This window comes from Hippopotamus amphibius, chromosome 14 (genome assembly GCF_030028045.1).
Source record: "Hippopotamus amphibius kiboko isolate mHipAmp2 chromosome 14, mHipAmp2.hap2, whole genome shotgun sequence".
NCBI classification, from domain to species: domain Eukaryota; kingdom Metazoa; phylum Chordata; class Mammalia; order Artiodactyla; family Hippopotamidae; genus Hippopotamus; species Hippopotamus amphibius.
Window position 1 is genome coordinate 59,083,580 of NC_080199.1, and position 25,878 is coordinate 59,109,457.

Here is a 25,878-nt window from a genome sequence, read left to right on the forward strand (position 1 = left end):
TTTGTTGTTGTTGTTTTGTTTGTTTTTGGCCGTGCCGGATCTTAGTTCCCCCACCAGGGATTGAACCCAAGCCCTTAGCAGTGAAAATGGGCAGTCCTAACTGCTGGACTGCCAGGGAATTCCCAGAACTGTGTTTTTTGTATTCATAACAAGGCCCAGTCAGCCACACCTGACTTCATGTTAATGGAAATGACTTTTGTGAAGTCCCACAGGATAGGGGCTGCTTACCAGGGGTGAAAAACATGCAATCAGAGGGTTGGAACTTTCAGCCTGCCCCCTACCCCCCAAGACCACCAGGGATAGAAGAGGGGCTGGAGGTTGAGTTCAGTCACCAATGGCCAGTGAGGCAATCAGTTATGCCTATGTAATGAAGCCGCCATAAAAGCCCCAAAGGACAGGGATTCCAAAAGCTTCCAGATTGGGAACACATCCACAGACTGGGAGGTGATGCACCCAAAGAGGGCATGGAAGCTCTGTGTCCCTTCCCACATATCTTGCCCCGTGCATCTCTTCCATCCAGCTGTTTCCAAGTTACAGGCTTCCCTCGGTGTCCGTGGGGGATTGGTACCAGCATCCCCCTTGGATACCAAAATCCATGGATGCTCAAGCTCCTTATGTAAAATGGCCTATATTTATATATAACCTACACACATCCTCCCATATACTTAATTTTTTAAAATATTTATTTAGTTATTTTATTTTGGCTGCACCGGATCTTAGTTGCGGCATGCGAACTCTTAGTTGCCGCATGCATGTGGGACCTAGTTCCTGGCCCAGGGATCAAACCCAGGTCCCCTGCATTGGGAGCATAGATTCTTACCCACTAGACCACCAGGGAAGTCCCCTCCTATATACTTTTTTTTTTCCCCTCCCACATACTTTAAATCAACTCTAGGTCATTTATAATACCTAAAACAATATAAAAGCTATGTAAATGGTTGTAAATACAATGTAAACATCATGTAAATAGTTGCCAGCATGCTGCAAATTCAAGTTTTGCCTTTTGGAACCTTCTGGAATGTTTTTTCTTTTGATCTGAAGTTGGTTTGAGACCATGAATGTGGAGCACTGACTGTATATCCTTTTATAGCAAACTGGTAATCTAGAGAGTAAACTATTCTCTTGAGGGTTGTGAGCTGTTCTAGCTAATTAATCAAACCCAAGAGGGGGTGGTGATCGGAACCTCTGATCACCTGTCAGTAACCTGGACTTCTGATTGGCATCTGAAGTGGGGGCAGGAGCAGTCTTGTGGGACTGAGCCCTTAACCTTTGGAGTCTGACGCTCTTTCCAGGTAGATCGTGTCAGAACTGAACTGGATGGTAGGACCCCCAGCTGGCCTTGCAGAACTGCTTGGTGAGGGGAAAATCCTACACATATTTGGTGACCAGAAGTATCAGAAGTGAAATAGAGTATTGAGTGTAAAGGAGACACACAAGAGTGTTTTCCCTTTAGATTTTTTAATTTACTTTTCTACTAATTCAAATTTATTATATTTTATAAAGTTACCAGTTGATGACAGATTGGAAATTTAAAGAAATCAGCCCTTTACCACAGATAGTTTGGAGAACACTGGACTAGAGTCAGAACAATGCAAAACAAGATTTTTGTCTGATAGTTTACATTGGATTTTTGGGGAAGGGAGAGAGGGAGAGGGAGAGAGAGTGCTCGCACACTAATTAAAAGTTGGCTGTTAAGAAACTTGTGGTTTGGAACTTCCCTGGTGGCACAGTGGTTAGGAGTCCACCTGCTAACGCAGGGGACACGGGTTCGATCCCTGGTCCCGGAAGATCCCACATGCTGAGGAGCAACTAAGCCTGTGTGCTACAGCTGCTGAGCCTGTGTGCCGCAACTACTGAAGCCCACGTGCCTAGAAGCCATGCTTCGCAACAAGAGAAGCCACTGCAATGAGAAGCCTGAGCACTGCAACAAAGAGTAGCCCCAGCTTGCCACAACTAGAGAAAGCTCGTACGCAGCAACGAAGACCCAATGCAGCCAAAAAAAAAAAAAAGAAAAGAAAAGAAACTTGTGGTTTGCCCAAGGTGTAGAAATGTGGAAGGAGTGTAAGAGACAAGGGTAAACAGGACTTAAAGTGGCAATTTAATGACAGCGCTACTGGTTTCAGACTTCTGCAGTGCACCCAGGACCTTGTACTATATTCTGATTAAAGTCTAGGCTACTAGTAAATAAATGAAGAACAAAATAATGGGGGGAAAATAGAAACTTTCTTCTTCTAATGCTAACTTCCTGCTGTAACCTGGAAGGTTATAGCTACTTTCAGATTTTTTAAAGAAATTATTTATACATAAAGGGAATGTCTTAAAGAACTCTAAGAAAGAAAAGGCTAAGGTAACAAGAAACCTCAGGGAACCGTCACTGTGTAATAACTCCCGTAAGGGATAGGTGACAGGTTTGGGGCTGTGTGCCTGACAGTGCAACATGGCATTATATAATAACAGACACCCTCCTCCAGGCCCCACTGCCTTGCACTGCAATACCCAGCTACAGTGCAGAACACACTGAGAAACAGGGGTACAGACACGTTCCCAAGGCAAAAAGACAATTGGTAAAAAACCAAACAGTCCTGGGACTTCCTTGGTGGCACAGTGGTCAAGAATCCGCCTGCCAATGCAGGGGACACGGGTTCGAGCCCTGCCCCAGGAAGATCCCACATGCCGCGGAGCAACTAAGCCTGTGCGCCACAACTACGGAGCCTGTGCTCTAGAGCCCTCAAGCCACAACCATTGAGCCCATGTGCCACAACTACTGAAGCCCTCGCGCCTAGAGCCTGTGCTCCACAACAAGAGAAGCCACTGCAATGAGAGGCCCACATACCACAGCAAAGACCCAACACAGCCAAAAAAAAAAAAAAAAGAAGATAATACCTAAGCTCTGAAACTGAAAAGTCCAGAAATAACAGTGGAGGGAGTTCCCTGGCGGTCCAGCAGTTGGGACTTTCACAGTTGAGAGTGGGGGTTCAGTCTCTGGTCAAGGTAAGATCCTGCAAGCTGTGCAGCGCAGCCAAAAAAAAAAGAAAGAAGAGATGAAGCAAGTTATTTACAAGTAAGGATTAAAAAAGAAGAAAGTGAGCAAAAGGTAGAGAGCAGGGAGGAGTGAGGTGGAGCAAGGGGCTGATGTTTTTTGTGATAATCATTCATTAATCAACAATTTAAGCTATGCTATGAAATCCTTTAACTCCTTTAAAAAGGAGCTGTCCAGGCCACATTCAGCACAGTATGTGTGGTACATCCCGTCATTCTTTTAATCCTGTGACAGACGCGCATGGAGCACCTGCCTGCTAAATGCCAGATGCTGTTCTGGACACTCGAGATACAGCAGTGAACAGACTACAATAGAGCCCAGCCAAGCCACGCCCTCTCGGTGATAAATGAGCAAGTGAAACAGACGGTGATAAGTGCTATGGGGAAAAATAAAGCAAAGAAGGGGGCTGGACATACCAGGGTGTGGGTGTAGGTTTAAGTGTGGTGGTCAGGGAAGGCCTTTCTGATTGTGACAAGATGACCTTTGAGCGGAGGCTTAAAGGTGGTCAGAGATGAGCCCTGTGGCTGGGAAGGCATCTGGGCAGAGGAAACAGCCAGTGCAAAGACGAAAGTAGAAGCATGCCTGGTTAGGGTTGCCAGGTAAAGTACAGGATACCCAGTTCCATTTGAATTTCAGATAAAAGAGGAACAATTTTTTTGAATGTAAGTAGGTCCCAAATTGCGTTAGGAATGTGTGACGTGGGAGGGATGTAGTAATCAGGAGAGAGGAGGAGACGAGGTCATCAGGATAGTCAGGGTCCAGCTCCCGGAGGACCTCCTGGGAGATTGTAAAGACTTTGCCTTTTTACTCCAGGAGAGATGTGAAGCCGCTGGGGCATTCTGAGCAGAGAAGGGCATCATCTGACTTGTTCTAGAAAGATCACTCTGATGAGTGTTAACATTAGACTGTAGATTGGTCAGTTTGGAAGCAGGGGAGCCAGTCAGCATGCTGCTTTAATAATCCAGCCAAGAGATGGTGAAGGCTCGGATCAAAGTGGTAACCATGGAGGTAGTGAAAAGTAGACAGATCCTGGGTGTATTGTGAAGGTAGAGCCCGTGGGACTGGCTAATAAACGACATAGAATATGAAAGAAAGAAAAGTCAAAGATGCACCCAGGGGGCTTCCCTGGTGGCACAGTGGTTGAGAATCTGCCTGCCAATGCAGGGGACACGGGTTTGACCCCTGCTCCAGGAAGATCCCACATGCGGTGGAGCAACTAAGCCCGTGCGCCACAACTATTGAGCCTGCTCTTTAGAGCCGGTGAGCCACAGCTATTGAGCCCATGTGCTGCAACTACTGAAGCCCGTGCACCTAGAGTCCGTGCTCCGCAACAAGAGAAGCCACGGCAAGGAGGAGCCCGTGCACCACAGCGAAGCGTAGCCCCCGCTCACCACAACTAAAAAGAAAGCCCACGCACAGCAAAAAAAGACCCAACACAGCCAATAAAATAAATTAATTAATTAAAAAAAAAAAAACAGATGCACCCGGGGTTTCAGCCTGAACCACTGGGAAGACGGAGTTGTCATTCATTTGTTAAGATAGGAAGGCTGTGGCTATAGGAGGAATACATTTGGGGGGTATAATTGCCGGGTAGGTGGTTGGATATGTGGGCCTGAAATTCAAGGGAGAACACGTGGCTGGTGGTCTAACTGTGGGAACTGTAGTTCTAATTATGGGAACCATTCCCTTGTCTTCTCCTGAAATGGTTAACTATTACCCAAATAAGGCTGCATAATAAACTCACCCAAAACTTAGTGGCTTGAAACAGCCACCATCTGCTTAGCTTAAGCTTTCGTGGGTCAGCATTTTAGGCTGAGCTTAGCTGCTCAGGTCTGGTCTTGGCATCTTGGCTAGGCTTTCTCGTGTATCTGCGTCAGCTGGCAGGTCAGCTGACTGTTCCGGGATGCTCTCAGCTGGAATGACTCACGTCTACTCTACTTGGCCTCTCATCTTCCGGCAGCTAGCCCAGGACCATTTGATGGAGGCAGTGCTCCTACAGACAGAGTAGAAATGTTCCCAGTCTCTGGAAGCCTAAACTTAAGGACTGTCACACTGATGCTTCTGCCACATCCTCAAGGTCAAAGCAAGCCACAAGGCTGGAGGTGGAGGGGCAGGCAATAGATTTTGTTTCTTGATGGGAGGCGCTACCAAGTCCACATCGTGCAAAGGACAGGGGTCCAGATGGGCCACTGGGGCCATCATTCATCCAGTTTACCACATGCTCCGACTCAAACATTTTGAACCCAGCCTTTTGTTTTTCTTTTTTTTTTTTGGCTGTGCTGCACAGCCTGCGGGATCCTAGATCCCGACCCCATGCCCCCTGCCGTGGAAGCATGGAGTCCTAACCGCTAGACTGCCAGGGAATTCCCCATCCCAGCCATTTGAAGTTTGGAGTCATCCCTTCTAAGAAGGACTATAAAAAGATCTGCCTGTGATAAATAGGAATAAGTGAGGCTGGTCCAGTTTTTGGCTTCAGTTAGAACTTCATTGGGAGGGAGGCAGGCTCCAGGAATATTAGGACAGAGTGAAGTGAGAACATCTATTTCGAGGACCCAAGCATGACAAGGAGGGAAACAATACTCTGCAACCACATCGTGAGGCCTGGAGAAGCCATCAACCCCAGGCTGAAAGGCCCCACCTGTCACCTGCGTGGTCATGCGGCCCCTTGCTCCTGTGAAGGGATGTGTGAAAAAACATTCCAGAATGATATCCAGCTCTGCCACATTCATCATCCCATAAAACCTTGTTAGCGAGTCATGTCAGAGCCTGATAGCGTGGTGAAAGCTAGGAAATTCCTCCTTTTTCCTATTATAAATCCCTCTTCCTGCAGCACTCTAAGCCTGGGTCGTCTTAGGTCTCAGATTCTCAGAAGGGAGAGAACAACAGTATTTGTTGCCTTGGATGTCTTTAGCGTTATCCAACTAGGTGTTCCTTCCCCATGTCGACAAAAATTAGTCTAAGAAAGAATTGGAAAATTGTGTTCAAGACAAATTTGAGGATTATAACTCAGAAAGAGATTCTCAGAAAGCTCTGAGAACTGTTCCGCCCATTAGAAGTCAAGATGCAGTATATATAAGCTTTTTGAGACAGAGGGCTGTGCATCAAATGACGTATTATTGACAGTTTACACAATCCAGATCTAATCGCGATTGTGGTGGGTCATGTGACCTCCCCCCTTTACAAGATCAAGAAGGAATGTTGTCTTTTTAGAAGTTGTCTTGTTGATGCTAGGAGAACGTTATTCTTTGTGGTTGAGCAGGTATTTCTGCCTGTGGGAGAGGTTTGGTCACTGCATAATCCAGATACAGAATGCACAGTGGGAGGAAGAGAGGAGGCCAAAGGGCAGCGAAGAATTTTTATGTTTAAATTTTTCTCTTGCCATAGAATATGAGTTTTATTCCATCCGTCCTTGGACACATATTTTCCAGCCTCCTCCCAGTCTGGGTGTCTGTGGGAAGGGCTGTGATCTGCTGTCTCCAGCCTCAGGTGCAGCAGCACGTTTGGGCCTCTCATGCACTTTTCCAGCACTTCTTCCAGAAGCAGGCCGAGCAAAGGCACCAGCCTTCAAGACTGGGATCAAGTTTGCATTTTTTTTTTGTTGGCTGCAGTGCAAGGCGCGTGGGATCTTCGTTCCCTGACCAGGGATAGAACCCATACCCCCTGCATTGGAACCACAAAGTTCTTAACCACTGGACCACCAGGGAAGTCCCAGGCTCACCCATTTTAAAGAGACATCTAACTACTTGTTAACCATTAGTGAGAATTTCAGAGTGGCTCAGAGAAGTTTTAATAAAGAAGAAGGACTTCCTAGGTGGCGCAGTGGTTGGGAATCCGCCTATCAATGCAGGGGACACGGGTTCAAGCCCTGGTCCAGGAAGATCCCACATGTTGTGGAGCAACTAAGCCCATGCACCACAACTACTGAACCTGTGCTCTAGAGCCCGAGAGCCACAACAGTTGAGCCCGCATGCCACAACTGCTGAAGCCCATGTGCCTAGAGCCCGTGCTCCACAACAAGAGAAGCCACCGCAATGAGAAGCCTGCACACCGCAAAGAAGAGTAGCCCTCACTGGCTGCAACTAGAGAAAACCTATGTGCAGCAACAAAGACCCAATAAATAAAAAAATAAATTTATAAAAAATAAAAAAATAAAGTGACATCTAACTACTTATTAGCCATGAGCAAAAATTTCGGAGTGGCTCAAACAAGTTTAATGAAGAAGCAAAGGTTCTAAAGGCTCAGGAAGTATAAAGGTATAGAAGATGGAGAGGACCTAATCATCTCAGTTTGGATGATGGCTCTGTGGCCTTGAGCGTCTCGGCCAGCACCAGAGCCAGGACTCACGGCTCCCCCTCCATATACTCAACCAGCCAACAAGGTATTAGTCCCCATTTTCTAGATGAAGTTACTAAGACCTAGAGAAGTTGACCTTGCAGTTCTCACAGTTAGTAAGTGGTAGGGCTTTAATTAGAACCCAGATTTCAAAAGGTCACCACCACACTGTACTCAACCTACGTGCTTTCTTCCAGAATTTGAAATAATGACTTTTTTCTTATGTTTGCCAAATGGATGCAAAATGGTATCATTTTTCACTTATTTTTGCAGATCTAAAATGGAATTTCAAAAAAAGAAAAAAGAATTAAGAAGGAAACCATGTAGAACACAAATCAGATGCTGAAACATCTGGTGTGCAGAATGAGAAAACGGTATCACAGTGTCAGTTCCTGCGTGTGCAGCTAAAACCCAGCTGCACCCATGTCTGTGTGGGGCACACCTGGCTTGCAGCAGCAGTTGTGAAGAAAGATTTAGGATTCTCAACTTGTATAAATCTCAACATGAGTCACCTGTGTAATACTGTTAACTGCCCCCCAAAAAATGTAAGTGTAGGCTGCATTAAAATATTATCACATTAACATAGCATGTGGAAAATGAGGCCAAGCCACCTGCAGAAATGCAGGGCTTTCAGGGCACCTTGGTCAAGAGGGCTGTAGGTTGAGGGCCCTGAGCATTGGTTGGGAGCATTCGTTGACTTTTGAGACTTCTTTCCACTGTGGGGCTTTGTTTTTTACCAGCAAGAGGGCAGGAATAGTGAGCCAGCTGTGTTGCTGTGTCACATTTGGTTATCTAATGAAGTCATTTCCTGCCCATAGCTCCTGCTACAAGAGTAAAAAAAAAAAGAGTAGTTCCTCAATCCCCAGCTGGTGGCAGATTCTCCAGAAAGACTTTTAAAATGTAGACATTCTGATTCAGCCGGTGTGGTGTGGGCTCGGCGCTGAAAAAAACTGAATTCATTTAATAAGCAGGTAATACATTCACATGATTTAAAAATTACAAAAGGTACACAGTGAAAAGTCTCCTTTCTGGAGTGTTTCCAGTTCCCTTCCAGAGATTTTCTGTCTTTATGTATCCTTTAAAGACCTTCTATGCCCATACTAGGAAATAAGCTTTTCTTTTTTTTCCTGAACACACTATTCTGCACTTTGAGTTTTTATATAAAAATATTTTTTGGTGATTATTTCATAGCAGTACATAAAGAGTTCTTCATTCTTATGGCTGCATAATATTTCAATGTATAGAATATTTCAGACTACACAACACCTGCTATGGACTGAATATTTGTGCATTCCCAAAATTCATATGTTGAAATCCTAACCTCCAATGTGATGGTATTAGAAGTGGGCCTCTGGGAAGTGATTAGGTCATAAGGGTGGAGGCCTCATGAATGGAATTAGTGCCCTTTTTTTTTCTTTTTGTTCTTTTATTAATTAATTAATTAATTAATTAATTAATTTACTTTGGCTGGGTCTTCATTGCTGTGCACGTGCTTTCTCTAGTTGTGGTGAGCCGGGGCTACTCTTTGTTGCAGTGCTCAGGCTTCTCAGTGTGGTGGCTTCTCTCGTTGAAGAGCACAGGCTCTAGGCACATGGGCTTCAGTAGTTGTGGCTCTCAGGCTCTAGAGCACAGGCTTAGTAGTTGTGACACATGGGCTTAGTTGCTCTGTAGCATGTGGGATCTTCCCAGACCAGGGATTGAACTCACGTCCTCTGCACTGGCAGGCGGATTCTTAACCACTGCACTACGAGGGAAGTCCTGGGGTTAGTGTGCCCATACAAGAAGAGACCCCAGAGAGCTCTCTCACTCCTTCCACCATGTGAGGACACAGTCAGGAGATGGCTGTCTACAAACCAGGAAACGGGCCCTCAGCAGAACCCAGTTATGCTCCAGGCTCCAGAACTATGAGGAACTATTGTTCAAGCCACCCAGTTTATGGTAGTTTGTTATAGCAGCCCAAATGGATGGAGATGTACCATAATTTATTTAAACAGCCCTCCATTGCTATCACAAATGATATTTCAAAGAACAACTTTCTATACACATTAGTTTCTTTGCAGTGATTATATAAGTAGAATAAATCCCTAGAAGCAGAAGGACTTAGTCAGTAGTTATGTGCATTTGTGAAGTGATGTCTGGGGGTTATTTCCCTGCAGCCTCCACAACAGAGGGGTAGCAAAATGTTTTGTCTCTGCAATTTAATAGGTAAGAAATAATATCGGAGTGCAATTTTAACTTGTATTTCTTGCATTCTGAGTGAGGTGGAGTCTTCTTTCTGTGAACTCTCTGATTATACCCCTTGCGCATTTTTCTATAGGATTGCTGTTCTTTTTCTTACTGGTTTGCAATGTTGGAGAACAATTCTCCATGAATTTCTCATATTCCTGGTCTGAGTTTTCTGAGAAAAGGGCGTATTTGGTGTTTTGTTTGTTTTTATTGAAGTATAGTTGATTTACAATGTTGTGTCAGTTTCAGGTATACAGCAAATTGATTCATATTTTTTCTTTTTCATATTCATTTCCATCTGGTTTATTACAAAATACTGAATATAGCTCCCTGTGCTATACAGTAGGACCTTGTTTATTTTATATATAGTAGTTTGTATCTGCTAATCCCAAACTCCTAATTTATCCCACCTCCTCCCTTTTCCCCTTTGGTAACCATAAGTTTGTCTTCTATGTCTGTGAGACTGTTTCTGCTTTGCATATAAGTTCATTTGTATTATTTTTTAGGTTCCTCATATAAGTGATATCATATGATATTTATCTTTGTCTGACTTACTTCACTCTGTATGATAATCTCTAGGTCCAACATGTTGCTGCAAATGGCATTATTTCATTCTTTTTTTATGGGTGAGTAGTATTCCTGTGTGTGTGTGTGTGTGTGTGTGTGTGTGTGTGTGTGTGTGTGTGTGTGTGTGTGTGTACGCCATATCTTCTTTATCCACTCATCCGTTGATGGACATTTAAATTGCTTCCACGTCCTGGCTATTGTAAATAGTGCTGCTATGAACATTGGGGTGCATGTATCTTTCCGAATTAGAGCTTTCTCTGGATATATGCCCTGGAGTGCGATTGCTGGATCATATGGTGGCTCTATTTTTAGATTTTTAAGGAGCTTCCATACAGTTCTCCATAGTGGCTGCACCAATTTTTTACATTCCCACCAGCAGTGTATGAGGGTTCTCTTTTCTCAGCACCCTCTCCAGCGTTTATTATTTGCTGACTTTTTAATGATGGCCATTGTGACTGGTGTGAGGTGATACATCACTGTGGTATTGATTTGCATTTCTCTAATAATCAGAGATGTTGAGCATCTTTTCATGTGCCTATTGGCCATCTGTATGTCTTCTTTGGAGAAATGTCTATTTAGGTTTTCTGCCCATTTTTTGATTGGTTTTGTGTTGGGTTTTTTTGTTGTTGTTTGTTGTTGTTGTTGTTGTTGTTTTGAGTTACATGAGCTGTTTGTACATTTTGGAAATTAATCCCTTGTCTGTCACATAGTTTGGAAATATTTTCTCCCAGTCTGTAGATTGTCTTTGGGTTTTGTTTATGGTTTCCTTTGCTGTGCAAAAGCTTTTAAGTTTGATTAGGTCCCATTTGTTGACTTTTGCTTTTATTTCTATTGCCTTGGGAAACTGATCTAAGATTTATGTCAGAGAATTTTTTTTAACTTTTTATTTTATATTGAAGTGTAGCTGATTAACAATGTCGTGATAGTTTCAGATGCACAGCAATCTTACATATACATGTATCCATTCTCCCCCAAACTCCCCTCCCATCCAGGCTGCCATATAACATTGAGCAGAGTTCCTGGTGCTATACAGTAGGACCTTGTTTGGTTATCCATTTTAAACATGGCAGTGTATACATGTCAATCCCGAACTCCCTAACTATCCTTTCCCCCCAGGTAACTATAAGTTCATTCTCTAAGTCTGTGAGTATGTCAAAGAATGTTTTGCGTAACGTAGAACTTCTATGTTCTCCTCTAGGAGTTTTATGGTGTCATGTCTTATATTTATATTTAAATCTTTAAGCCATTTTGAGTTTATTTTTGTGCATGGTATGAGGGAGTGTTCAAACTTCATTGATTTACATGAGGCTGTCCAGCTTTCCCAACACCACTTACTGAAGAGACTTTTTTCTCTGTTGTATATTCTTGCCTCCTTTGTCGAAGATTAATTGACCATAGATGTGTGGGTTTATTTCTGGGTTTATTTTATTCTGTTCCATTGATCCATATGTGGTTTTGTGCCAGTACAATGCTGTTTTGATTACTGTAGCTTTGTAGTATTATCTAAAGTCTGGGAGGGTTATGTTTCCAGCTTTATCTTTTCCCTCAGGATTGCTTTGGCCATTCTGGGCCTTTTATGGTTCCATATAAATGTTAGGATTATACATTCTAGTTCTGTGAAAAATGTCATGGGTAGTTTGATAGGGATTGCATTAAATCTACAGATGGCCTTGGGTATTATGGCCATTTTAGCAATATTAATTCTTCCAATCCAAGAACAGGAGATATCTTTCCATTTCTTTGAATTATCTTCAAATTTGCAAAGGATATATTTAAATAATATACATCCTTGGAAGCTAGAGATAGGGTATCCCTCTGAAAAGCTTTAGAGATGTACCTCCTCAAAGGCACCTCAGAGCAATAAACTAGAGATACTTTCCCCTTTTCCCCAGAGATTTGCCTACATTCCAGGTATGTGAATAATGTGCTTATCCAGAGCGAAGGTATGGGCAGATGTGTTAGCAACTTTGTAAGCTCAAAGTCTCCTAATTTAAGGGTTCCTCTGCTGTGGTGCACCCCAATGCAAGTGCAGGGGACATCTGGCCCTCATTACATCACCTTGTTGGGGGGGTTGGGGTGGGACCCAATGCAAGACACTGCTCTGGCTGCTGATTTTGCTGTGAGTTTATCTCTGACCTAGAGGTGTTGTGTCTTCTCATAAAAGGTATATGGAACTGTGGTAGGCTAACTTGTTAGCTTGAAAATAGGGTGAAATCTCAGATTCTTTACAGTTTCTGACTTAATATATAGAAACTCCTCTGTCTGTAATGTGGAGTGCAAAGAGTTCCATCTGTATTTTAAAAAATCATACCAGGTAATTCTGAAGCACGACCAGAGATAAGACAAAGGTGTTACATTTTTCAGGACTCAGCAAAATGCCATGTCTCCCAGTAAGGAATCACACATTGGACATAACTTTGGAATCTAGAGCAGGATAAGAAAAAGCCCATCGGGCAATAGCAAATGCAAAGAGCATTACAGTTAACTCTAGATACTAGAGAAAGTTAAGCACTTACAGACATGAGGGGCTCTGAAAAAGAATTATTTCACCATTAAGGCAGGAGAGAAGCGTTTTGCATTCTTTGTGATTAGGGACCTTAACCTGTGACTCCATTAGTGACTGCTGGGACCAGGGGCTTGTACGGAAAGCACTTCAGGTAGAAGATACTGCTGTCCTTCAGACCAAACATTCTTGTCTGGTTATCCAGTTTTCCAAATTTAGAGATTGCATTTGAAAGCAGGAGCAACACAGGGAAATGTGGTTCAAAGCACTTCAGGGACTGGTGAAAGCTCACTATTTACTCCATCAGCAAATCCATGTGGAATGCCACCAGCAAAGAAGGAAGACTGACAAAACCCTCTCCTTGCTTTCAGGAATAACAGAGATGCAAAGACAAGGAATTCAGTGGCTTCAGTAAAGCAGAAGAGAGTGGATGGAATGGTCTGAGGAAATCAGTAAACTCTTCCAAGATAAAACGCAGTGCAGTCTTGCAGAAAGGAATGAGACTTGTGCAGCGTGTCAGAGTCATGCTACCTGAGTTCCCCCTGGCAGTTGAGGGTGAATGGGAAGGAGAGGCAGGTAAGCTTGAACAGGTAAGCAAGTGGTCCAGCTATGAAGGGCTTTGTACAGAATTTCATTATAAGTTTATATCGAAGGAAATGGTGTGTCTTCCTCAAAAAACAGCTTCCCACTTTTCTTGTCAGTAAAGCCATGCCTGGTTCTCTTTCTCCAGGGACCCCCTATCCTATCAGCTTACAATTTCTTGTATTAAAAAAGCTTAATTTACACCAAAGACATGAGTAGGATATGTTTCTGTGAAGGCATTTCTGCATGGAGCCAAAGTAATGTAATTGTATTTGACAAATTTGATTCAGGATAGAACCAAAAGAATCTATTAAAACATCAAAACAAACAAAAGCAGCTTTCCATTTGCACCTTCCCAAGATCTACACCCAGATACAAAGAGTAGATGCACAGTGCCCAGTAGATATATTTGGATACATCCTCTAGGTGAATAACTATATTGACATTGCCTATTGGTCACTCCACCAGATGACCATTCCTGGATTGTACTCACAGGCCTTAACTATGATTTAGAAAAAAACAAAAATCTGGGTCTGGGATGTGAAGGCCGGTAGAGTGTGCTCAACCCCTAAAAATCCTCCTGTTCCTTGCAAGAGTCCACAGCTATTCTCAGATTTTGTCCCTTGAAGAAGAGCCAGATGTCAAAATCCACCTAGTCACAGCTCCCACTTGCACTTTTAGTATACATGAGTGAAGTCGATTATATATTGGTCAGCCGCCTGTTATCTGCACAAGAGAACTGGGGCCAACAAGCCGCCTTCCACTTCTCCTGACCATCCTACGCTGCTCCACCTGCCACCACTGCTAATACCAGCCTCTAACAGCGTACTCACCTCTCCCTTCCACCCAGGCATGAATACAGGCAGATCGGGTAGGGAGGAGTAGCAAAGGGCTTCAGACACAGGCAAGCTGAGGGGATAGAAGAGAATATTCAGCAAAATGACCACAGGATATTGACAGAGGGAGCTTAGCAGTAGCTGGAAGGGGTTTTGCACAACTCCACCCCCATAAACCATAGGGTTTAGTAACTACCTCTGAAAAACCAGCCTCCACGTGGCTCTTGGGATGCTAGAATCTCTGCCGCTCCCACATTCACACCCAGTCCTCCGCCTCCCTTGTCTGTGGAGCAGAGAACAGGTGGCACATTACTTAACCAATTTTCAAAAGCTTAGTCACTTTTGCTTTTAATAGATGCCAGCAGTTGGTATTTACCATCCTGCAGATATTCTGGCAGCCACCAAGGGTACTGCCACCCAGCCCGTGTTCCACTTGACAAAATCCATCCTTGTGGAGTTAATACAACGGAGGAGGCTTAGGCAGGATGGGGTGCTTGCAAGGTGATGGAGAAAGACATTCTAATGCATCACACCAAGAGTTGAGTTGACTTGGCTTCCAGTTTTATACTTGCCATCTGCTGGTACATGTTATCCCACCTCCGTGAGGTAGTCAAAAGAGGTATATGTTTTCTTTTTAACTTCATGCGCAATAATTCTCCCCCTTTCACTTGCCAGTTTTTCCCCCGAGGTTATTAGTTTGGGTATTTGACTCAAACTATAAATTGGCAGTTCTTGAGGGAGACTTCCAAATTAATGTGCTCAAGGAGAAGGAAATTACATGTATAGCTCTGTTTTGAATAGATGTCCACCAAATACCAACTTTCTCTGTGATTTGCCAAACTCCTACCAGCTGCTCAGGGAATGGTAGATCATGTACTCAATGGAATTTTTTTTTTTTCTAATTTTATTTTTTTATTTTATTTTATTTTTTTTGGGGGGGGGGGTACACCAGGTTCAATCATCTGTTTTTATATACATATCCCCGTATTCCCTCCCTTCCTTGACTCCCCCCCTCAAGTCCCCCCACCCTCCCCGCCCCAGTCCTCTAAGGCATCTTCCATCCTCGAGTTGGACTCCCTTTGTTATACAACAACTTCCCACTGACTATTTTACAGTTGGTAGTATATATATGTCTGTGCTACTCTCTCGCTTCATCTCAGTTCAATGGAATAATTTTATAGCCCTGCACAGTAGATGAGGCCATGAGCAAGCTGCATTTGATAATAACTAGGGTTTTCCTGCTGGCTTTACACGAGGAAAATCTCTAAATATATGACTAGATTTCTGGTGTCACACTAAATGTTAGAAACACAGAGCTGAATGACGCCTAGTAGCTCTATGAGACTATTTAAAATATGGTAATCATTTTTTTTTATCATTTAACTAATTTTTATTTAAGTATAGTTAATTTACAATGTTGTTAGTTTCTGCTGTACAACAAAGTGAATCCGTTATACATATACATGTCTACTCTTTTTTTAGATTCTGTTCCCATTAGGTCATTACAGAATATTGGAGTAGAGTTCCGTGTGCTATACAGTGGGTTATTAGTTATCTATTTTATATATATTAGTATTTGTCAGTGTCAATCCCATTCTGCCAATTTATCCCTCCTCCTGCCTTCCCCCCTTGGTAACCATAAGTTTTCTACATTCGTGACACTATTTGTTTTATAAATAAGTTCATTTTTTTTTTAAGATTCCACGTGTAAGTGATATCATCTGATGTCTTTCTCTTACTTTGCTCAGTACGACAATCTCTAGGTCCCTCCATGTTGCTGCAAATGGCATTATTTTGTTCTTTTTTTAAATGGCTAATATTTCATTGTGTGTGTACAGATCACATCTTCTTTATCCATTGATGGACATCTAGGTTGCTTCCGTGTCTTGGCTATTGTAAACAGTGCTGCAGTGAACATTGGGATGCATGCGTCTTTTCGAATTATGGTTTTCTCCGGATACATGCCCAGGAGTGGGATTGCTAGATCATATGGTAGCTCTGTTTTTAAAGGAAAATACTGTAATCTTTTGGCTGGCAATTGTGGTGTGTCCTCTCCCAGTTAGAGAACCCCTCAAGTGAGTCGCCCCTCAAGCTGGTGTTTGAAGTCTCATTTCTCCTAAATAGTGACTCATACATCCAAAAGCACTGCATATGGTGCTCCCCTTCCCCCCAGTCTCCTGCTCCCCACTCTACCTCAAAGTTCGGAAAAAAGCACCGTGCATATATAAAGGAAAGCAATGCTAAGTGTATCCTGGAGTGGGAGGGGGTAGGTCAGTCACTGAGGGAATCACTGAGCAATTACTTTGGAAAGGACACCCTCCCCCACCCCGTGCTCATAGTTGGCATTTTCCTCACTGAATTGTATAAAGTCCTGCTAAAACCACATCCACTTGAGGCTCTCAGGGCTCGGCCTAAGGAGAAATCTTAAAATGTATGAAATCACGTATAGTAGCACAAATCCAATGTACAAGCTCCCCAAAATTAAACTGGAATGTGCCCGTGGTTGAAAGCATGCCCCCACAATAGTGGAAGTCTGCCTTGGACACCCAGTAAGCGTGCCGTCCCACATCCACCGCTGAGGGCGGGACCTGGAGGACTGCAGCGGGATCAACTACCAGCATCATCATTTTTCACTTTACAAGTTTATAGAATCTATCCTGCTGAGATGGCTGTCGTAGCAGCAGACTTTAATTTAATGAGGGACTCCCCTGGTGGTCCAGACTCCACGCTCCCACTATGGGGGGCGCAGGTTCAATCCCTGGTTGAGGAACTAAGATCCCACATGCCTTGTGGTACGGCCAAAAAAAAAAAAAATTCAATGAAAGGTATATAACATCCTTATCTTTACTTGTGTATGTTAAAGTTCTTTAGTCAAGAACTTTTCCTTTGAAATAATGCATTAATTACTAAAAGAACCCATTCATCCAAAGTAGCTCACATTTTTATGCAGTATCAAAACGTTTTCAGTGCAGTGATTTTTAAGTATGGTCCACAGCCCCAGATCATAAATCTAGCCAAAACCAGCAAGTTGGGCCCTCAGTTCTTATGGACAGTCTCTGGAAACGCACACCAGTTGCCACAAAATGAGCTTTTGCAGGAACAGGTGTGTGGCCCATGAGGTGGTCATTGGTCAGACTTTCACCAGAGTTGAGTTGTATAGTATGACCTACTAAGTGCAAGTCACCAGTCACTAGGATGGGAGGTCTGTTAATTGAGTCCCCCTGGTTTCGATTCCATTTTACTGAGTATCCTGTCTGCTGGCCCAGGTCACAGCCCGAAGCAAACGTGTGCCCAGATGCTCAGAACTTTACAAGGAGGCTTTGTCATCAGGACTTTTTCAAGTTGGCTTTTTGCTGCTCTTCTTGCAATTTTACCAGTATAGTTTGTAGTTCTTGGATAAACCCTGCAGTTCAGATGGAATTTATATCAATGCAGTATTTACTAGTGATCTAATAATTAGAGTTTAAGAAAAAACATCTAATGGTTCAAGTGAGTCATTTACACACCTATGGCTTAAGCAGATGCACATGTAATAAAAACATGTACTTCTTGCATCATGACATTTCATGGGTAACATGCTGCCTTTGAGTCTGCTTTCTCTTGAGCTGCTCTTCATCAGACTTTCTTCCCTGCAACTCAAACCAAACATCAAGTCTGCCATCGTCAGTCCTCATGTTACTTGACCCATCTGCAACAGGTAACCCTGTAGACCTGCTTGCTCCTTCCTAAAATGCTGTCCACTTGACCTCCAGGCCTCTCCCTAGGTTTTCCTACCTCAGGGGCAGTTTGATCTTAATCACCCCACGGGTTCATCAGCTGACCAATCTCTGTGTTGGAGGGCTGAGCCCATCCTGTCTAGGTGGCCTCACTCAGTTTTAGCTGCAAATGCCATGCATTATTTTCCCAGCAGATACCCTTCACTTTACACCACTTCGCTTTTACAAAAGACAGCTACACTAGTACCTGATTCCACTAACTGAATGAAATCCAAAGAGAATTTACCCTTTTACAAAAAAAAGTCAAAATTGAAAACAGCATTCAGTATTTCTTTTGTAGTGAGCCCTCAATAGAGGCAGCATGCACCCCAAGCAGGTTCCCCAGAATTATACACGGCATCTCTGTATCAAGCTCCCATAGCTTTGAGCTTTGTCTGTGAGCATCTGTGCTTGTCTCAGTTTATTTTGTGCATCCATTAGCAAGATGTGTCCTAAGGTAATTGATTCTTTGCTTTATACCATTTCAGCTTAAGAAAGGTTTCATAGGAAGGCCCTTTCAGATACTGGGGAAACCTGTATCTCTACAGCTGTCCTGACTGCGCACCTAATTCACTTCAGTCAGCATCTCAATTTAGCCTGTCCAAAACCGAACTCTGGATTTCCTTCCCATCCTTGGTGTTCCCTGCCTCAGTGTTAACTTTCTTCCACTGCTCAGGACAAGACACTTGGCATCACCCTGAAATCCATTCTTTCACCTCATTCAACCCATCAGCAAGTCCTATTCTCTAATTCCCAACCACCTCAACTATCACCCGAGACCATGCCACTATCAACTCTCACCTAAAAACACACATCATTGTTCTTTGCTTTTACGCCGCTACCCAACAGCAAAAATGACCTTTTAGGTAAGATCGTGTCACCTTTCCACTCAGAAGCCCTCTGGTGGCTTCCCTGATCTGGTTTCCTCTTTTCCTGTGTACTTCTCTATCTCAGCTCTTCCTCTTGCCATCTTGGGTCCAGCATACTGGCCACTTTGTCCCCTGAACACGTCAACCACACTCTACTTTTTTTGCTTGGAATGCCCCGCCCCCAGATATCCATAGGCTTCCTTGCTTTCAGCTTCCTATTCAAGTATCACATTACAAAAACCTTCCTAGACAACACTGTCAGAGTCCTTTCTCCACCTTATCGTCCTACATACATGTAGCCTAGAGCTTAAAGACCACTGGGAACATGCCTGTATCAAACTAGGCAGCAGTGACACAAAACACATGCCTTCTGTGTACAGAAACTACATCAACTGTTATTCTTGCACGAAATATCTTAACCCGGCTGTTACTTGGACTAACTAGAAAAAGACCCAAATAAGCATTCTTAGGCAACTACCTGGACTCTTCACTTCCTACACAAAGCCTCTGCACTGCTCTTCCAGTTCTTCCTCTTTTCCGTGTGAGCTGACTAAATCAGGTTGCAGCTTGTTACCTCAAGACTTCTCCCACTACCAGATTCTTCTCACCTTCATAGCACTGACCACTGCCTGAAAATTCTCTCCTGATAGTATATTTCAGAGGTAGGCAGGTGGCCTCCTAGATCACTAGGGCTTAAAATTGCCCTCAGCAGGACTGCAGTATCCAGGATTTGCGTATGCTTTCACCAGTCACCAGGGGGCACTGCCAACCTGATTAGCATTTGTCTTACGCTCTGAACCACACTATCCCTGGCTGCACCCTGGGTTCACATAAAACAATCACTGGCTTGCCTTTAGGCTTAACCCTTACGTTTTTAAAAATGAAGTCAGGGAGGGAATACGGGGATATGTGTATAAAAACAGTTGATTGAACTTGGTGTACCCCCCCAAAAATAATAAATAAAATTAAAAAAAAAAAAATGAAATCAGAAGGCAAGGGTGCAGGCAGTAACTTTCCAATACTTTCCTTGTAAACTCTTCCTTGGCGTCATGGAGGCTTTTACTGTTCACAAGGTTATTTGTGAGTTGCAATTTTTCCCTGTATTCTCCCATTCAATCTGGACTGCCACAATGAGACAGACAGAAAGCACAAGGAGACTTTTTTCTTGCATCCGTAATGGAAACCTTAGCAGACAGTAACTGCTCCAGGTCTGTCAAATAGATGCATTTTCATATTCTTGTTCTGATACTGACAGCCTTTTCAGATACAATGACAAAGCAGTTGCTTTTCCCTCTGCCCACCAACTATTCTACATTCCATCTGTAATTTCAACAGGGGCCAGCAAATCTTTCCCATAAAGGGCCACATGGTTATTTTAGGGCTTGCAGGCCCTTAGATCTGTCACAAATCTCTGCTCTTGCAGTGTCAGAGCCAGTCAATACATAAACGAATGGCCATGGCAGTGTTCCAATAAAACCGTACACAAACTTAAGATTTTTGCATTTTTTCACATCCCAAAAGCTATTTAGAACCACTTAAAAATGTAAGCACCACCTTAGTCACACAAAAACAGGTGGTAGGACAAGCCAGTTTGCCAACCCTGTTCCAAACAGTTTGATGCAAGCATTCCAGGAGACATCTAGATTTCTCTAGAACTTGGCTCTGCTTGCTTTGTAAATAAGCTCAGACAATACTTTGCTTCCAACTGTGTCGCTTTTTATTCTTTTGGTAATCTCTTCCAGAGTTAACTACTTCCATTTGTAGGTGATGAAATGTGTAAGAAATCCACTTCAAGTGTTGGCACTGCTTATGAGCATGGTCTTTCCCTTTATTCCAACTCAATTACTTCTGATTCTTGTTTATATTCCAAGTCCCGGAAGTGGTTTTCACTGCAGAAGTTATCTGAAGATGGTCTTACGTTTTCTAGCAGTGGTCTACAACCAGGCTCTAGCTTCTCCAGGAAGGCTACACAGGATGGATTTAGATATTACATATTAAACTAAGAGGCATTCTCTCAATTGAGTTTAAATGCATTTTATTTTTAGACAACCTACATGACATGTTTTTCTTTCTCAAAACAACGCCTCCACTCCAAACAAATCAACGTCAAAATGAAGAGCTCAAGATGCCATCAGTCCCATTTGTGTAAGTCCTGGTGTTGTGTGGATGGAAAGCAGCAACCAGCCAGTTATGACGAGCAGGTGATAGATCCAAAGTAACAGCCAAATTTGTTACTGTAAAATAAGGGAGACTCCATTAACACCCCTCCAGTATGAAAGCAGTTAACATTTCTAGGCTGCAGATATGTATTCCCCTATTCAATCTGGACTGCCACACAGACAGACAGAAAGCGCAGGGATTTTTCTTTTGCATCCTAGTGCAAACCAAAGGAACAACAGCAGATTGTTCAAGGTCTATCAGTGGATGCAGAACCATCCGTACCAAATCAGACTTTCCAGAAAAGTCCCACCCTGAGAAAGTCCCACTCACTTTGTCCTACTGACAAAAGCCTCACACACTCAATCTCGTTAGCAAGTCTTTTGCACTGTCCTTAGACATTTTTGCTCATTGCTGCCCCTAATCCTGTTTAGTGTAGCCTTAAATTTATCTTATTTCTAATTTACGTGGAAGCCCCTAAAAGCTAGGATAACGAATGCCTTCACCATTCTCACTTCTAACAATTCCGTGCATAGCAGACATTCATTTACTTTTACCAAAGCAACTGGCATATCAGATCAGCAGCCAGCTCTACACTGTATTTACTAAAAGCTGGTAACATCAAGGCTTTCACGATCAGCTGCCAATTATCAGTAAATACAGTAAAAAAGTTTCTTCGCAAAAAGGTTTTAATACTCGTGTATGTGTGGCAAAACAGGAAAAGGCAGTCTGATTTCAACAGGCCATTTCTATGGTGAAGATCAACACAGTGCTATCTCTAGAGCTGAGTATTTAAGCCATGCTTTATAATATCACCTATAATAAGTTTTCTGCAGATAAAGACTAAGTCTTTCTGTACCATAAAAATCTTATATGTGAAACAACTCTCTTTAGACACCCTAAGAGAAATAAGACCTGGAGCCTCAGTTTAAAAGACTACTGTAGGGTCTGTCCTAACTATCCTAGTGCCATGAAACAAGGCGGGTTATGCCTAGGATAGCCCTGTTTTTACATTAATGATTTCAACCCACTTTTTATTACTTACACATTTTTCCATTTCTAAACCATCCTTAAAGAAAATCATATATGGGGTCACACCATCCTCACGGTAGTCCAGCAGAGCAACCATGCCATCTGGATTCATGTTTTCACCAATAAAGAACTTAGGAAGCAAACAAATACTCAGAATTAAGATTATACACAGATATGTTGTATCAAAACAAACAATAAATCAAATGATGATTCAGAACACCACTATTCAATCAAGGGACTTAAGCAACTAAAAGCTCTGATGCCTAGAAGAAAAAATGCTCACTAATCACACTTTGGTTTACTCCAAGTACTGATAATAATCAAATGAGAGTACAGAGCAATCCAGGGACACTAGGCTTTCAGGAAATTTACTCAACCCCAAACATCTGATTCTAAACCCTACAAAGCTTTTTACACAGTCAAGCACAGGGAACATAAAGGCTAGCAATGAACGAGAGCATATCATGAGAAGTTATCTCATGGTCAGAGGATCTGTGAAAACAGGAAAATTAAGGAGCCAGGTTGTATTCGGTTTTTTTTTCTTAGAGGTAAAGGAAAGTCACTTAAGTTTCTCAATAGGACAAGCTCAGATCAGAAAGAGCTTCAGTGGCAACAAGACACTGGAATTGGAAAGACAAAAGCGGAAGACTACTTGGGGGTTATGAAGCAATTCAAGAGAAAGAACTGGGAAATGTTATGTGAGCAGGGATAAGATTCTAGAACCAGAAGACAAGATCTGGAAACATGCCTGGGAGCAGAGAAGGCTACTTCTTACAGCACAGACTATTGGAGTTGAATCTACGAAGTACTCAAACTGCTCAGAAGACCGAGAAAATAACCACAACTTAATTACATCAGAGATTCATCAAATAACTCATTCTGCTCAATTAAAATTGTACAATCCTTTGCTCCAAATATTTACCTGATAGTTTTTGAAATTAGCAAGGATGTGCTTGATTTGTTCTGCAGCCCCTGTCATAAAAGGTTTTACTCTTTCTGGTCTCTGTTCTTCAAGCTTTCCTTTGATTCTAAAACAACATTTTATTGACAGATTAAATTACTCGGTTCAGAGCAAAGTAAATTTTCATTAAGTAAAAATTCCAAACGGAAAGCAGCTGTCACTAAGCAAATTAACACCGCACAATCAAATTACTAGTTCACAGGATGGATGTTTTATCAACAACTGTTCATAACTTTGAATTTCATGTCAGCTTATTCCTAAAAGTACTATCCTAGAAAGGTAAAACCAAACCACGTGCTCCAGAATGCTCACATTATTTTATTTATAGAAAAACAACCACCCTTCTCAGCTAATCAATAAAAAGGCCATTTACAAGCCTGCCTGCTGCTAAAATCTCAACGTCAACCAACCCCTAAATCCTATAGGGTTTTCAGACATCAACTGGGTGTGCCAATATCACTTACGACTTCATGTAATCTTTGATGTACTTCTTGTAGGCTTCTTTTGTGAAGCTGGTTTCCTGCAAGTGATGGTTCATGACAATATCGACACCAGTGACTACTGTGCTTTCGGTACCTTCGCCCTCAGGGCCTTCAGCGGAGGCATTTCCACCAATGAGCGAGTCATCAATGTTACCCTCTGTCCTACTGACCATCTGCGTTAAAAAAAAGTTTAGTTCCTAACACATCCTCGACTTGACCATAAACGCAACCAAAAATATCTCTGCCAGCAGCTCATGCATCCGTCATCTTTCCACCAAACACTTAGTTCTTGTGGAACACCATGAACACATTATGGAAAAAATTTTTTAAAATGTATGACCCTTCGATTTCATGAAACACCTCAACTCAACCATACTTTGTTGACCGGAACGAAAAAAAAAATCATTTACAACCCAGTGGAAGTTTCGCGTGGCTGTCGGGTTGAAGAGCAAGTAGGGACAGAAAGGGCAAAAGTTAAAAGGCTTGGAGCTCCCACACCGGAGACAACCTGTCCCGGACCGCTTGGGAGGAGGATGGGCACCGAAGCGGAGGACCTATTTCCAGGCTCAGCTCCGCCTCCACTTTTCTAGAAAAACCCGAGCCCGGAAAGAGCGTCTCCTCCGCCAGGAGGCAACGGGGAGGATTGCACAACCCCAGGCGGGGGAGCGACGGAAACCCGAGCCTAGCCGGCCTCGCCTTCCCCGCGCCGCGCGACCCGGCCGACTCACCTTCCCCTCCACCTCCAGACACAGCCCGTCCGCGACCTCCCGGATCTTGTAGATGTCGGAGAACATCTCATCATCTGCTCGGGGACACAAACCCGCCGGTCACGGCGCGCCCGAGGCCCAAGCGGGCGCCATTTCCCGCGACTCCCGGCCGGCCGCACGCGGCCCCGGCCCGGCCCGGCCCCTCCCCGGGCGCCCGAGACCCCGGCGCGCGCCCCCAGCACCGACCCGCCCCGCTCCCGGGGAGGCGCCGGCGTCCCCCAAGCCCGCGACAGCGGCCGCCTCCCCGCCCCCACCCACACCCCAGTGCCCCGTGCGCGGCGCTCAGGGCAGTGCAGTCCCGACTCACGGCTGATGAGGTCCCGGTAGATGATCATGATGGCGACTAGAGGGAGACGACGGTGGCGCTACCTCACTAGGAGCCCGGAGCTCAGAGCGAGCGCGGTGCAGCCGGAGCGGCGCTCGGGGGGAGGGGGGAGCGGGCGGAAAAGGCCGACTCTGCCGCTCCCCAACCTCATATAGAGGGCACGTCCCCCTACGTCATCGCCCGCTGCGCCTCCGGAAGCGCCGCCAGCGGTGACGTGGCACGCAGAGCCGTGCGGGGGGGCGGGGCCGCGGCGCCGTGCGAGGGCGGGGGGAAGCGAGCATCCGGGCACTTGGCCCCGGGGATGCCGTGCCGCGCGTTCCCCTGGGCTCGCGGGGCTGCCGAGGGCGCGGAGGGGAGGAGAGGAAGGGTGGGGCGGAGGGAAGACGCCTGAGAGCGCGGGGGAGTGGAATGGGGGCGCCGAGCGCGCGGGGGAGGGAGGAGGAAGGGGTTCCGGGGCCCTGAGTGGTGGAAGCGGCGCCCCGGTCCTGCCCCTGCCTGCGCTTCAGGGTCGCCCATAGAAGGTGCTGGGCCTGGGTGGGGCTTAGATGAAATCTCTTCAAGTTTCCGCCCCGTGTTTAGCTCAGCGCAAACTCCTAACCTTTCTGGGAGCAGAAGTGTCCGCTGTTGTAAAGGACTTTGCATTTACGGAAGCTTGGGAGACCGCGAGGCTGTCCCCGAGGATGAGGGCAGGGCGCTGGACCTACGACCAGCCTCTGTGATCTCCGAGAGCTTCGGAGAACTTTTCAGCGTTTGCCCCAGGGCTGCCCCGCCTCGAGTTTTCTGGCGCCTTTGTCGGGCAGAGCCGACTCCGGGTTGTGGGGTCCAGGTCGTCCCGCCTGCCCCCTGGGAATGATCATGGGGGTGTAGAGTACGTGGGAAGGGACTTGAGGAGGAAGGGAGGTGTCAGGGGAGTTAGCACAGGTTTCCCATCTCTCGGTTTGTTCCCATATTTGAAAGCTTGCGGTTCCTAAAGCAGCTATAAAATCTTCCTGTTTCTGTTTTGCATTTGGTCTAGAATTAAGTCCTTTGTTTGAAGAAAGGGTATGTTGTCACTTTAAGTTAAAGTAGAAATTATGACCCAGGCGCCAGAGGGTTAAACATAAAAAGAAGGAGCTTCACACCTGCCCAAACTTCATTTGGACTTTAGACCCAATTACTCGGTACAAAAAAAAAAAAAAAAAAAAAAAGCTTGGTTTTGTCACGTCTTTGGTTTAAAGGCAAGATGTATGCCAGTATGAAACTGGAGAGTCCATTCATTCCACAAGTATATTTGTGCTCCATTGTGTCCTTAGCCCTGGGTTTTGCACAGAGTTCCCAATTGTGAACAAGTTAAATCCAGTCCTACCCACACAGAAAATTTCATTCTAGTAAATAAAAAATCAGGCAGTTACAGTCTTTAAAAAAAAAAAACCACACAGGCAATTGTAACACGTGAAGAATTTCC

General features: G+C 44.2%; 1 protein-coding gene and 2 non-coding genes across 4 annotated transcripts; all 3 read right to left on the reverse strand.

Moving 5' to 3' along the window:
• Positions 1 to 19,806: 19,806 nt before the first annotated feature.
• On the reverse strand, positions 19,807 to 19,937 carry LOC130836051 (small nucleolar RNA SNORA31). The gene has a single exon (XR_009049114.1). It is a non-coding gene; the product is annotated as a small nucleolar RNA SNORA31 (small nucleolar RNA).
• Positions 19,938 to 20,404: 467 nt separating this feature from the next.
• TPT1 (tumor protein, translationally-controlled 1) lies at positions 20,405 to 24,604 on the reverse strand. 2 transcript variants are annotated; one of them, XR_009049046.1, is made up of 7 exons: positions 24,417 to 24,571; positions 24,071 to 24,144; positions 23,325 to 23,515; positions 22,822 to 22,927; positions 21,913 to 22,029; positions 20,765 to 20,944; positions 20,405 to 20,675 (listed from the first exon to the last, which is right to left on the reverse strand). XR_009049046.1 is itself a non-coding variant. In XM_057707678.1 (6 exons), the coding sequence occupies exons 1-6, from the start codon at positions 24,442 to 24,444 to the stop codon at positions 20,942 to 20,944; spliced, it is 519 nt and encodes a 172-aa protein (XP_057563661.1). In that variant the 5' UTR covers positions 24,445 to 24,604; the 3' UTR covers positions 20,729 to 20,941. The 2 variants fall into 2 exon arrangements, 1 of the variants encoding a protein (XP_057563661.1); XM_057707678.1 differs by lacking the exon at positions 20,405 to 20,675 and having other exon boundaries at positions 20,729 to 20,944; positions 24,417 to 24,604.
• LOC130836050 (small nucleolar RNA SNORA31) lies at positions 21,013 to 21,140 on the reverse strand. The gene has a single exon (XR_009049113.1). It is a non-coding gene; the product is annotated as a small nucleolar RNA SNORA31 (small nucleolar RNA).
• Positions 24,605 to 25,878: the final 1,274 nt, after the last annotated feature.

Coding starts and splice junctions, on each gene's coding strand:
- TPT1 (XM_057707678.1), bottom strand. CDS start 24,444: ATGATCATCTACCGGGACCTCATCAGCC. Junction 24,145..24,416: donor CTACCGGGACCTCATCAGCC/GTGAGTCGGGAC, acceptor GTCCCCGAGCAG/ATGATGAGATGTTCTCCGAC. Junction 22,030..22,821: donor CTAATTTCAAAAACTATCAG/GTAAATATTTGG, acceptor TTGCTTCCTAAG/TTCTTTATTGGTGAAAACAT.